Genomic DNA, 12854 nt, shown 5'->3' with positions numbered 1-12854 from the left:
AGTGATGATGTTATTTAGTAAAGAATACAATAAAAATCCTCACATTTGACAGTGAGAGTCTCTTCAGGTGAGTGGAGATCCTCAAAGCCTTCTACAGCACAGGAGTATCTGCCTGCATCCTCACTGCTGACTGGGTTGAGGATCAGGCTGTTATTTTGGTTGGTGAGGCGCTGGCCTAACTTGTACCAGATGTAAGAGGGGTTGGGGTTATCAGTCAGAGTACAGACGGTCCTACAGGCCAGTGTCACTCTCTGTCCCTCAGTCACTGTGGCAGGAGTCATCTCCACCTGCAGACCTGAAAGATTGTGAATAAGGAGTAAATTACATATTTTCTCTGGTTATTTTCTCCTGTTATTGGACCAGATAAATACAACATAAATCCGTTAATGTATACAGTCTTAGAAAAACAGGGTTCTTCGACTATCCCCATAAGATAACCCTATTTTGGTTCCAGGTAGAACCCTATTCTGGTTCCAGGTAGAACCCTATTCTGTTTCAGGTAGAACCCTATTCTGGTTCCAGGTAGAACCCTATTCTGTTTCAGGTAGAACCCTATTTTGGTTCCAGGTAGAACCCTATTCTGTTTCAGGTAGAACCATTTTGAGTACTACATGGATCCCAAAACTGTTCTTCAAAGGGTTATCCTATGAGGACAGCCAAATAACCTTTTTAGGTTCTACATAGCACCTTTTTTTCTAAGAGTGTAGAGTATAAAGTACACACCTGTGACAGACAGAGTTGTTCCAGAGAAGGTGTATCCCCATTCTGCATGAACTGTTTTAAATCTGAACTTGTACTCAGTTGAGTCTCTTTCCCTCAGGTCTGTGATTGTTAGAGTGGAGTCCTCGTCTGTTTGTCGATGGTACTTCACACGATCTGCATACTCTGGGTCCTGGCTCAGATCGTTAGTTACACCAGTCTCCCATTTGCTGAACCAGGACACTTCTGTGACGTTATGCCACCTGGGATGTGTGTAAAAGCACGATATGTCCACTGTTGACCCTTTCAAAGCACAGATACTCTGATGGGTGTAAGTCACATTCATACAGCTCTCACCCACAACACCTGAAACAAAATGTAACTGATCAATTCCTGAAACCATAATGAGACTCAATGTTTTAGATGCATTGGACAGGTTCATTTAAAATTTAAATTAAATATAGACATATATCTACACTCAGAAATAAAGGTTTAGATTTGTTTCTAAAAGGGTACAAACACATGTCTCTGGGGTGGTGCCCTGTAAGCTCCTCCTTTGTGCTTTTAGTTACAGGTGGTGATGTTATGTTTGATACCATAGCTCCGAGGCATGTGTAGAAATAGCTAAGCGGTGTATTTCGAAGCAGCGCGCCGATGCCTGTATCACTTTATCAGAAGCACATGATCAATGACGTCCAAACCTTGGTTTCGTCGAACAACCACCAGGTTAGTTTGGTATTGGTTTGGTAGAAGACATAAAGGCTACTCTGCATATGCTATATGGGGTGTGGGGCGTCAGCAATAATCATTTAGCTGCTCTAAATCATTTGGACCATCAGGTGCCACCAGTGTACCCTCTGTTTATCAAATACTTGATTTATGAAACTATTTTTGACACAATTGGCTAAAAACCTCAATGCTTCAGGAACCTTTGTTTCCCCATGACTAGTTATAGACGGGTGGATTTAGGTGTAGGCGACATAGGCAGCCGCCCGGGGCAGCATCTTGCTGGGGGCGTTACGGGGAACCCGCACAAAAAAAAAAAAAAAAAAAAAAAAAAGGATCATTGGAATGGTGATATTTGAGTGATTTGTTTTCTATCCCTCATTTGCACGTCACGTCAATGATATCATGTCACCGTGTGGGACTGTGGGTCAATGATATCATGTCACCGTGTGGGACTGTGGGTCAATGATATCATGTCACCGTGTGGGACTGTGGGTCAATGATATCATGTCACCGTGTGGGACTGTGGGTCAATGATATCATGTCACTGGGTGATATCATGGACGGGTGGGACTGTGGGTCAATGATATCATGTCACCGTGTGGGACTGTGGGTCAATGATATCATGTCACCGTGTGGGACTGTGGGTCAATGATATCATGTCACCGGGTGGGACTGTGATCTGTGGGTCAATGATATCATGTCACCGGGTGGGACTGTGGGTCAATGATATCATGTCACCGTGTGGGACTGTGGGTCAATGATATCATGTCACCGTGTGGGACTGTGGGTCAATGATATCATGTCATGTCCGGGTGGGTGTGGGTCAATGATATCATGTCAATGTGGGTCAATGATATCATGTCACCGTGTGGGACTGTGGGTCATGATATCATGTCACCGTCACCGTGGGACTGTGGGTCAATGATATCATGTCACCGGGTGGGACTGTGGGTCAATGATATCATGTCACCGTGTGGGACTGTGGGTCAATGATATCATGTCACCGGGTGGGACTGTGGGTCAATGATATCATGTCATCGTGTGGGACTGTGGGTCAATGATATCATGTCACCATGTGGGACTGTGGGTCAATGATATCATGTCACCGTGTGGGACTGTGGGTCAATGATATCATGTCACTGTGGGACTGTGGGTCAATGATATCATGTCACCGTGTGGGACTGTGGGTCAATGATATCATGTCACCGTGTGGGATGTGGGTCAATGATATGGGACTGTGGGTCAATGATATCATGTCACCGGGTGGGACTGTGGGTCAATGATATCATGTCACCGTGTGGGACTGTGGGTCAATGATATCATGTCACCGGGTGGGACTGTGGGTCAATGATATCATGTGGGACTGTGGGTCAATGATATCATGTCACCGTGTGGGACTGTGGGTCAATGATATCATGTCACCATGTGGGACTGTGGGTCAATGATATCATGTCACCGTGTGGGACTGTGGGTCAATGATATCATGTCACCATGTGGGACTGTGGGTCAATGATATCATGTCACCATGTGGGACTGTGGGTCAATGATATCATGTCACCGTGTGGGACTGTGGGTCAATGATATCATGTCACCGGGTGGGACTGTGGGTCAATGATATCATGTCATCGTGTGGGACTGTGGGTCAATGATATCATGTCACCATGTGGGACTGTGGGTCAATGATATCATGTCACCGTGTGGGACTGTGGGTCAATGATATCATGTCACCATGTGGGACTGTGGGTCAATGATATCATGTCACCGTGTGGGACTGTGGGTCAATGATATCATGTCACCGTGTGGGACTGTGGGTCAATGATATCATGTCACCGTGTGGGACTGTGGGTCAATGATATCATGTCACCGTGTGGGACTGTGGGTCAATGATATCATGTCACCGTGTGGGACTGTGGGTCAATGATATCATGTCACCGTGTGGGACTGTGGGTCAATGATATCATGTCACCGTGTGGGATCTGTGGGACTGGGTCAATGATATCATGTCACCGTGTGGGACTGTGAGTCAATGATATCATGTCACCGTGTGGGACTGTGGGTCAATGATATCATGTCACCGTGTGGGACTGTGGGTCAATGATATCATGTCACCGTGTGGGACTGTGGGTCAATTAACCTTGTCGGAGTTACGCACCTCTAACTTTGTACAGTACTAATGCAATTCGTAATGCACTTAGTTGTGTCGTTTAGTTTGTGTGTTTCTTGTTTGAAGTGCAGTAGTGTAATAATCATCTTCTTTATAAGTGTGTTATTCTATTTGTGTATTTGTGTGATATAGGATTTGTACAATTTAGTTATATTTGTGTGTTTTTTTGTTAGCAACAGGGTAATAGTGTAATAATTTGATTCTCTTTTTTATTTGTATTTAAATACTACAATTTGTTTCTATTTGTCTTTGTTACTTATTTTTGTATGTATTTTTTTTATATTTCTACAGTTTTAAATGTTGTGATGTTATATGTGTGTCACCCAGGGGGCCATACAAGCTCGAACCACCACTGGTTATAGGTACAGTACCAGTCAAACGTTTGGACACACCTACTCATTGTAGGGTTTTTCTTAATTTTTACTAATCTACATTGTATAATAATAGTGAAGACATCAAAACTATGAAATATCACATGGAATCATGTAGTAAAAGTAGTGTTAGACAACTCAAAATATATTTTATATTTCAGATTCTTCAAAGTAACCACCCTTTGTCTTTATGACAGCCTTGCTCACATTATTCTACAATGTAGAACATAGTACAGATAAAGAAAACCCTTGAATGAGATGGTGTCCACATTTTTGACTGGTAGTGTAGTGTACAGGATTGTACCCCAGTTCATAACACAGATTGTACCTTTTGCCACAGGTACAAAATCATTGCAACGCTATTTGTTCCTTGTCTGTGGCAAAACTGTACCTCTACCATAGATCACTTAAACTGGTACAACACTTCCACTCATGGGTGGCCAAAAATAACTATCTGAACACCATGCACCCACCTAGCCATGCCTCCAATATAATTATCCAGTTTGAGTGAATTGTAGAGTTACTTGTTAGTGACGGAGACATGGTTGTTGAATTCGTACATTTTCAGTCCTGAGTTCCTAGGCGTATATTATTAAAATTAAACTCTTCATGACAATACATTACAGATCTCATGAGGCCTTATTTTGAAGACTAGTTTTACTCTAATACAGTGGCTTGAAATTCATGGTTTACAGGCCACATCAGGCCTGCAAGTAGGCTCAAAAAAATCTAGTAACTTTCCCCAAATTCCCATATTTTAACAAATTTTCACCCGTTTCAGAAATCTTCCAACCGGGATTTCTGAAAAAGCTGGCTTGCATTGTGATTTGTCATTCCTATTGGAATCCAGCCAGAGTTAGGATATCCAGCAGTTTGAATATTATTCACACGCCATCTGCATTCATAATGACTGTCAGGTGTAGGAACATTGTGAGGAGACTCCCTAAGCCATTTAAACTGGAATAACAATTTTAGTAACGGGTGAAAAAAATCTAACAAAGCTGATTGGATTAGTTTAGAAAAATGTACATTATTTATTTTAGCATAGCATAAAATTAATCTGTGTAGATTAATCAATCAATCAATCAATGTACATGCAAAAACACATATATATATATTTTTTTTTTTAAGTTGATCAACCTGTAGTAGAGAATGCTGGGAAATATAATGATGATAATAATGATGGTACAAATTTGCCTTTTTAGAGTGCCACCCCAGTAACAAACATCTACCTAATTTTAGGTGGGAAAGATTCATAGTTGTACTTTGAGGGTATTTAGGATACACAACATATGTTTGTATCCTGGGAAACAGAAATGCACCTTCACATTGTAGACCTTTATTTGAGAGTGAGAGTGTGATGATTGCGAAACACTTTACCTGACACCCAGTGTCCTAACACTTTATGACACCCAGTGTCCTAACACTTTATGACACCCAGTGTCCTAACACTTTATGACACCCAGTGTCCTAACACTTTATGACACCCAGTGTCCTAACACTTTATGACACCCAGTGTCCTAACACTTTATGACACAGTGATAACCATGTCTTATTATGTCATAACAGCTGACATAACTTGTTATAACCTGTCATAATATGGAGAACACTGTCAGGATGCATATATTGACACCTTTTATGATATATATTGCGTTACTTTATGGCTGGTTATGGCACCTACAGTAACATTTATTCAATGTTTTAAAAAATCCCTGCCAAGAAGTTTCCTTTCATTTGAGTGTTTGTCTCTTAAATCCTTTGTTGTTGTAATGAATTATTTACAGTAATGTTTTTTTCCATATTTTAGATAACTTGTATATAAAAACATGTTATGACACTGTCAGGAAGCATTACGACCATCCTGTGTCACTTGGATGAAGAAAATGCACTTTATGACACTGTCAAGAAGCGGTACGACCATCATAATCATATCAGCCAGATAGGCCTGTCACGTACATGCCCTTATATCAGTCATCAGTCAAAAGAGGGTGTCTTATCCTGCTCCTGAAATCTGCTCCTGCATTCATCCCAGTCATCAGCAACAGAGCATTGGGTTAGGTGCATGTCTGACATCAATAGATGCGCAATTACAATGATAATTTAATATGGTCAATATTTATTTTTTGATAAAGTAAAGTATTACCGATTATTGTACCTTTATATTTGAAATATGGGGTACAAAAATGTGTCAATAAACTCTTTATCCTCACAGGTACCCTAAAAGGTACCTAACAGTACCATGTGAGATCATTATGTGTACCTTTGAAAGTACATTATGTGTATTTTTATATTTTTGTACCCCAGGGAAAAATACTGTATCCTTATTTTCTAAGAGTGTCATTTCTATTTAATTTGTCGCTTCTCGTTGGCCTTAAATGATTGATACTTGTTAAGTAGAGAACTAATTGCATTCACACTCACACACTGCTGGAGCTTGGATATCCTCATGGCTTTTTACAGCACAGGAGTAACTGTCTGAATAAGAACTATTGACAGAGTATTGCAGGGAAGTGGACTCATCTAGACGTTGTCCGTTCCTGTACCAGATGTAGGTGGGGTTGTCAGTCAGAGTACAGGTGGTGCTACAGGTCAGTGTCTTCTGTCCCTCTGCAGCAGGAGTCACCTTCACCTGCAGGTCTGAATGAGGAGAGAATAAAAACAATATTTCCACCTCATTTGTATTTGTGTTTCTGTGACCTTTATTTTACTAGGCAAGTCGGCTGAGAACAAATTCTTATTTATAATGACACCAGGGAACAGAGGTTAACTGCCTTGTTCAGGGCCAGAACAGATGTTTTACCTTGTCAGCGCAGGGATTCGACCCAGCAACCTTTCAGTTACTGGTCTAATGCTCTAACCACTAGGCTACCTGCCACCCCAATGCTACGAGAGATAAAGTAGTTACACTGTAGAATAATGTTATGTAAATATAGTACTACCAGTAAATCATAATGTTCTGTAATACTACCAGTATATTATACAATTATGTAAGTGTAGTATTACCAGTATTCTATAATGTTCTGTACGTGTAGTATTACCAGTATATCATAATGTTCTGTACGTGTAGTATTACCAGTATATCATAATGTTCTGTAAGTGTAGTATTAACAGTATATCATAATGATCTGGAAGTGTAGTATTACCAGTATATCATAATGTTCTGTACGTGTAGTATTACCAGTATATCATAATGTTCTGTACGTGTAGTATTACCAGTATATCATAATGTTCTGTAAGTGTAGTATTAACATTATATCATAATGTTCTGTACGTGTAGTATTATCATTATATCATAATGTTCTGTAAGTGTAGTATTACCAGTATATCATCATGTTCTGTAAGTGTAGTATTACCAGTATATCATAATGTTCTGTAAGTGTAGTATTACCAGTATATCATAATGTTCTGCAAGTGTATTATAACCAGTATATCATAATGTTCTGTAAGTGTAGTATTATCATAATGTTCTGTACGTGTAGTATTACCAGTATATCATAATGATCTGGAAGTGTAGTATTACCAGTATATCATAATGTTCTGTACGTGTAGTATTACCAGTATATCATAATGATCTGTAAGTGTAGTATTACCAGTATATCATCATGTTCTGTACGTGTAGTATTACCAGTATATCATAATGATCTGGAAGTGTAGTATTACCAGTATATCATCATGTTCTGTAAGTGTAGTATTACCAGTATATCATAATGTTCTGTAAGTGTAGTATTACCAGTATATCATAATGTTCTGTACGTGTAGTATTACCAGTATATCATAATGATCTGGACGTGTAGTATTACCAGTATATCATAATGTTCTGTAAGTGTAGTATTACCAGTATATCATAATGTTCTGTAAGTGTAGTATTACCAGTATATCATAATGTTCTGTAAGTGTAGTATTACCAGTATATCATAATGTTCTGTAAGTGTAGTATTACCAGTATATCATAATGTTCTGTAAGTGTAGTATTACCAGTATATCATAATGTTCTGTAAGTGTAGTATTACCAGTATATCATAATGTTCTGTACGTGTAGTATTACCAGTATATCATAATGATCTCGAAGTGTAGTATTACCAGTATATCATAATGTTCTTGTCACGCCTTGGTCATTGTATTTTGTGTTTTTGGTATATGTTTGGGTAGGCCAGGGTGTGACATGGGTTTATATGTTGTTTTTCGTATTGGGGTTTGTAGTATTTGGGATCGCGGCTAATTAGGGGTGTTGTATAGGCTTGGCTGCCTGAGGCGATTCTCAATTGGAGTCAGCTGCTTTTCGTTGTCTCTGATTGGGAACCGTATTTAGGTAGCCTGAGTGCGCTTTGTATTTTGTGGGTGTTTGTACCTGTCTCTGTGTAGTAGTCACCAGATAGGCTGTAATTAGTTTCATGTTTCGTTTGTTGTTTTCGTTATATCAGTTATTTCATGTACCGCTATACTTTCATTAAAGTCATGAGTAACCTACACGCCGCATTTCGGTCTGACTCTCTTACAACAGACGAACGTCGTTACAGTTCTGGAAGTGTAGTATTACCAGTATATCATCATGTTCTGGAAGTGTAGTATTACCAGTATATCATCATGTTCTGGAAGTGTAGTATTACCAGTATATCATCATGTTCTGGAAGTGTAGTATTACCAGTATATCATAATGTTCTGTACATGTAGTATTACCAGTATATCATAATGTTCTGTACGTGTAGTATTACCAGTATATCATAATGATCTGGAAGTGTAGTACTGCCAGTATTTCATAATGTTCTGTAAGTGTAGTTTTACCTGTGACAGACAGAGTTGTTCCAGGGAAGCTGTACCCCCATCCTGAGATCTGTGTGTTGAATCTGAATTTATACTCAGCTGAGTCGCTCTCTCTCAGATCCGTGATTCTCAGGGTGGAGGGAAGGCTCTCCAGGGCCCGACCTGCATACTCTGGGTCTCTGGTTAGGTCCTCAGGGGCCGACTTATCACTTCTAAACCAGAATGTTGTTTTGATCGCATGATAACTGGAATAAGTACAGGATATGTCCACTGATGACCCCTTCAAGGCACAGATACTCTTGTCAATATAAGTTACTCTGTTGCAGCTCTGATCCTGAACACCTGAAACATAATGACAAGAGGACATTACTTATACAATCATGAGCTGCAATAATCCTGTGTTGGTTATGTTAGATAACTGTGAGGACTGTTTAGGAGACAGAATAGATATACTTGAAAAGTTCTACTAGAATACTGAGTTGAATCCATACTCACACACTGCAGGAGTGTGGAGATCCTCATTGGATTTTACAGCACAGGAGTAGCTGTCTGCAGCATCAGGGTAGACTGAATAGGGAGAAGTGTTGTCAGTTACTATCTGTCCGTTCTTGTACCAGGTGTAGGTGGGGTTACCAGTCAGAACACAGGTGGTGCAGGTCAGTGTCTTCCACGCTGATACAACTGAATAAGGAGTCACCTTCACCTGCAGATCTGGAGGAGATGACAACACATTACAACCATTAGTCATCTGACATCTTTTCTAGTCACATGACGTTTATTTTTTGAAGACAAAACACTACAATTTCCAGAACTAAATTGACAGAAGAATATCACTGTACCTGTGACAGACAGAGTGACTCCAGGGTTGCCAGTAAATCTCCCTCCAGTCTGATCTGTTATGAATCTGAACTTGTACGTAGCTGAGTCACTCTCTCTCAGGTCTGTGATTCTCAGAGTGCAGTCGTTCTTGTTATCTTTATGATACGTCACACGACCTTTGTAGTCTGGTTCATCACTCAGACTAACAGGATTCTCCTCAGCATCATTTCTAGTGAACCAGAAGGTTGATGTGACGATATAACCACTGGGATGTGTGTAAGAGCAGGACATCTCCACTGTTGACCCCTTCAAGGTACAGATACTCTGAGGGGTGTATGTAACACTCCAGCCATCCTGACCCAGTACCACTGAAACACACAGTCACACAACACAAGGATATTACATTAAGCAAAGGTCTATTGGCTTAAACTGACAGTAGGGTTTGTCCACACTTTGTTGCCGTCCTGTAGTTTCTGAGTTGAGTGTGAATGGAAACCACACATAAGCATCACTCAGTGAGGAGTGAAAGATAAATGCCTAACAGACGATGTCACTGAACACAACAGAATAACATTAAGATAACATTACTAAGACATTATGAGACCATACCTGCTACAGACCAGAGAAAGACCACCAATACACTTCCTGCTGTTCTCAAGGACATTGTTGCATCTCCCACCCTGCAGTCTTAGAAACATAAACAACAACTCACTCTATAGCTGGTGAATAACTCCACCTGATACATTAAAACAGTCCAGGGTCCATATTCATAAAGTGTCTCAGAGTAGACTAAGAGTGCTCATCTAGGATCAGTTTAACTTTTTAGATCATTATTATATGGACCAGGGGGACCTGATCTTAGATCAGCACTCCTTCTCATGATACTGGGCCCTGATGTAACAACCTAAACACAGATCAAAACTAAACAAAAAGTTAAATTATTCAGTAAGTCGTACCATGTGATTTATGGCTAAAACATAAAATAATAACAATGATAATAACAATAACATTTTATTTTAAAAACTAAACTATATAATATACTGTAGCGTACTTACAGAGTGAAGAGGAGAGGTATTGTACAGTGAGTCAACTTACTGGTGTAGCAGGGCATAGAAACAAGAAGTGTGAGTTCTGTGGTTGATTGACACATTTATAAAGTAGCCTAGTCAGGAATTTCAGACACGCATCAACAGCATGTCAGAAAAAAAGATGTACTGTATTTTATGTATCTAATTATAAAATGTGACCACACAGCTAGTTGCATTTCTTCATTTGTGCCTAAAAAAAATCAAGAGGGAAAATGCAGCCCATTTTCAATGTGGTCTTTATACAGATCCAATACAATGTGGTCTTTATACAGATCCAATACAATGTGCTGACTGGAATGTACATGGTTTCTTAACCCTCATACTACCGACTGGGGTCATTTTGACCCCAGGGCACGTTTTTTATCATAGCCCGTTAATTACATTCTTCACATTTTTCATGCCTATGTCAATAAACTTGTTCTTAATACATCTAAATCATTGTTTAGGGTTTCTGTATCAATATGGAATTTTGAAAAGTTTGACCCTGTGCAAAAACACCTATTCCGCCCATATTAATTTGAGTGGACCTGTGTCAGGGATTTTGATCACATAGACAGATCATCTGCAGAGATATAGCTCCCCATGTACTCTCCTCAGATCTTCGTTTTCTGTAAACCACTTATCATATGTGTAAAAAAAAAGGCCAGCCCTTTCAATCTGATTGGCATTCAGGCCTGTCAATCACCCTCACATGTCAATCAATCAGGGCTCTTGGACGTATTCCAGGGATTCACACCCGACAGACAACTCAAATTAGAGCTTGTATAAAATGCTGTCCATAGAGAAGGATAGAGGCCTCTAGTGGCCAAAAGGCTGTGTTAGCATGGGCAGTGGCATTTTAATGTAGTCAACTGGATGTGACTTTCAACTTTATTGGCTGATCCCTCCTGGTGACCCAGTTAGAGTCATGTCCAACCAGGGCATCAGAAGGGATCAGCCAATCATGAAAAAGAATGGACTACTTCAAAATGGAGATAGCCTCATGGCGCTGCCCATGCTGTCACAGATACCGTAATGGCACAGATACAAAGATGCAAGAAGAAGAAAGTGCAAAAAGAAGAAAGTGGTGTGCTGAGGGACTGTTCACATGCTGTTTCCTAACCCAAGTGTTGTGCTGAGGGACTGTTCACATGCTGTTTCCTAACCCAAGTGTTGTGCTGAGGGACTGTTCACATGCTGTTTCCTAACCCAAGTGTTGTGCTGAGGGACTGTTCACATGCTGTTTCCTAACCCAAGTGTTGTGCTGAGGGACTGTTCACATGCTGTTTCCTAACCCAAGTGTTGTGCTGAGGGACTGTTCACATGCTGTTTCCTAACCCAAGTGTTGTGCTGAGGGACTGTTCACATGCTGTTTCCTAACCCAAGTGTTGTGCTGAGGGACTGTTCACATGCTGTTTCCTAACCCAAGTGTTGTGCTGAGGGACTGTTCACATGGACTGCTGAGGACTGTTCACATGCTGTTTCCTAACCCAAGTGTTGTGCTGAGGGACTGACTGTTTGAGGGACTGTTCACAACCCAAGTGTTGTGCTGAGGGACTGTTCACATGCTGTTTCCTAACCCAAGTGTTGTGCTGAGGGACTGTTCACATGCTGTTTCCTAACCCAAGTGTTGTGTTTGTCAATTTTGCATGTAAATTTGGGCATACTCTCTAGGGGATATTCGATGTGATGAAACTGAACAAAAATATAAACGCAACATGTAAAGTGTTGGTCCAATGTCTCATGAGCTGAAATAAAAGATCCCAGAAATGTTCCATAAGCTTATTTTTCTCAAATGTTGTGAGCAAATTTGTTTACATCCTCATGAGTGAGCATTTCTCCTTTGCCAAGATAAGTCATCCATCTGACGGGTGTGGCATATCAAGAAGCTGATTAAACAGCATGATCATTACACAGTTGCACCTTGTGCTGGGGACAATAAAAGGCCATTATAAAATGTGCAGTTTTCTCACACAACACAATGCCACAGATGTCTCAAGTTTTGAGGGAGCATTCAATTGGCATGCTGACTGCACGAATGTCCACCAGAGCCGTTGCCAGAAAATGTCATGTTCATTTCTCTAACATAAACTGCATCCAATGTCATTTTAGAGAAATTGGCAATACATTCAACTGGCCTCACAAGCACAGACCAGGTGTATGGCGTTTTGTGGGCGAGCGTTTTGCTGATGTCAACGTTGTGAACAGAGTGCCCCATGGTGGCGGTGGGGTTATGGTATGGGC

At 40.4% G+C, this 12854-nt stretch overlaps 1 protein-coding gene across 12 annotated transcripts in view; it reads right to left on the bottom strand.

Annotated features, from left to right (window-relative positions):
• The window catches only part of LOC118383888 (B-cell receptor CD22-like), a 28079-nt gene extending 17423 nt beyond the window's left edge, over nt 1-10656 (bottom strand). For 7 of the 12 annotated variants that reach the window (XM_052528045.1, XM_052528048.1, XM_052528046.1 and 4 more), the window contains exons 1-7: nt 10153-10230; nt 9564-9911; nt 9220-9435; nt 8746-9066; nt 6385-6600; nt 724-1065; nt 44-295 (exon numbers count right to left, since the gene is read on the bottom strand). In XM_052528045.1, the coding sequence (XP_052384005.1) occupies nt 44-295; nt 724-1065; nt 6385-6600; nt 8746-9066; nt 9220-9435; nt 9564-9911; nt 10153-10207 (1750 nt within the window). In that variant the 5' untranslated portion in view covers nt 10208-10230. Of the gene's footprint in view, nt 1-43; nt 296-723; nt 1066-6384; nt 6601-8745; nt 9067-9219; nt 9436-9563; nt 9912-10152; nt 10231-10598 lie in introns of those variants that run through there. The other 5 variants (XM_052528053.1, XM_052528049.1, XM_052528044.1 and 2 more) reach the window with 4 other exon arrangements.
• Nucleotides 10657-12854: the final 2198 nt, after the last annotated feature.

This window comes from Oncorhynchus keta, chromosome 10 (assembly GCF_023373465.1).
Source record: "Oncorhynchus keta strain PuntledgeMale-10-30-2019 chromosome 10, Oket_V2, whole genome shotgun sequence".
NCBI classification, from domain to species: domain Eukaryota; kingdom Metazoa; phylum Chordata; class Actinopteri; order Salmoniformes; family Salmonidae; genus Oncorhynchus; species Oncorhynchus keta.
Note: the sequence above shows the minus strand (reverse complement) of the source record. Positions and strands in the feature narration are given on the sequence as shown.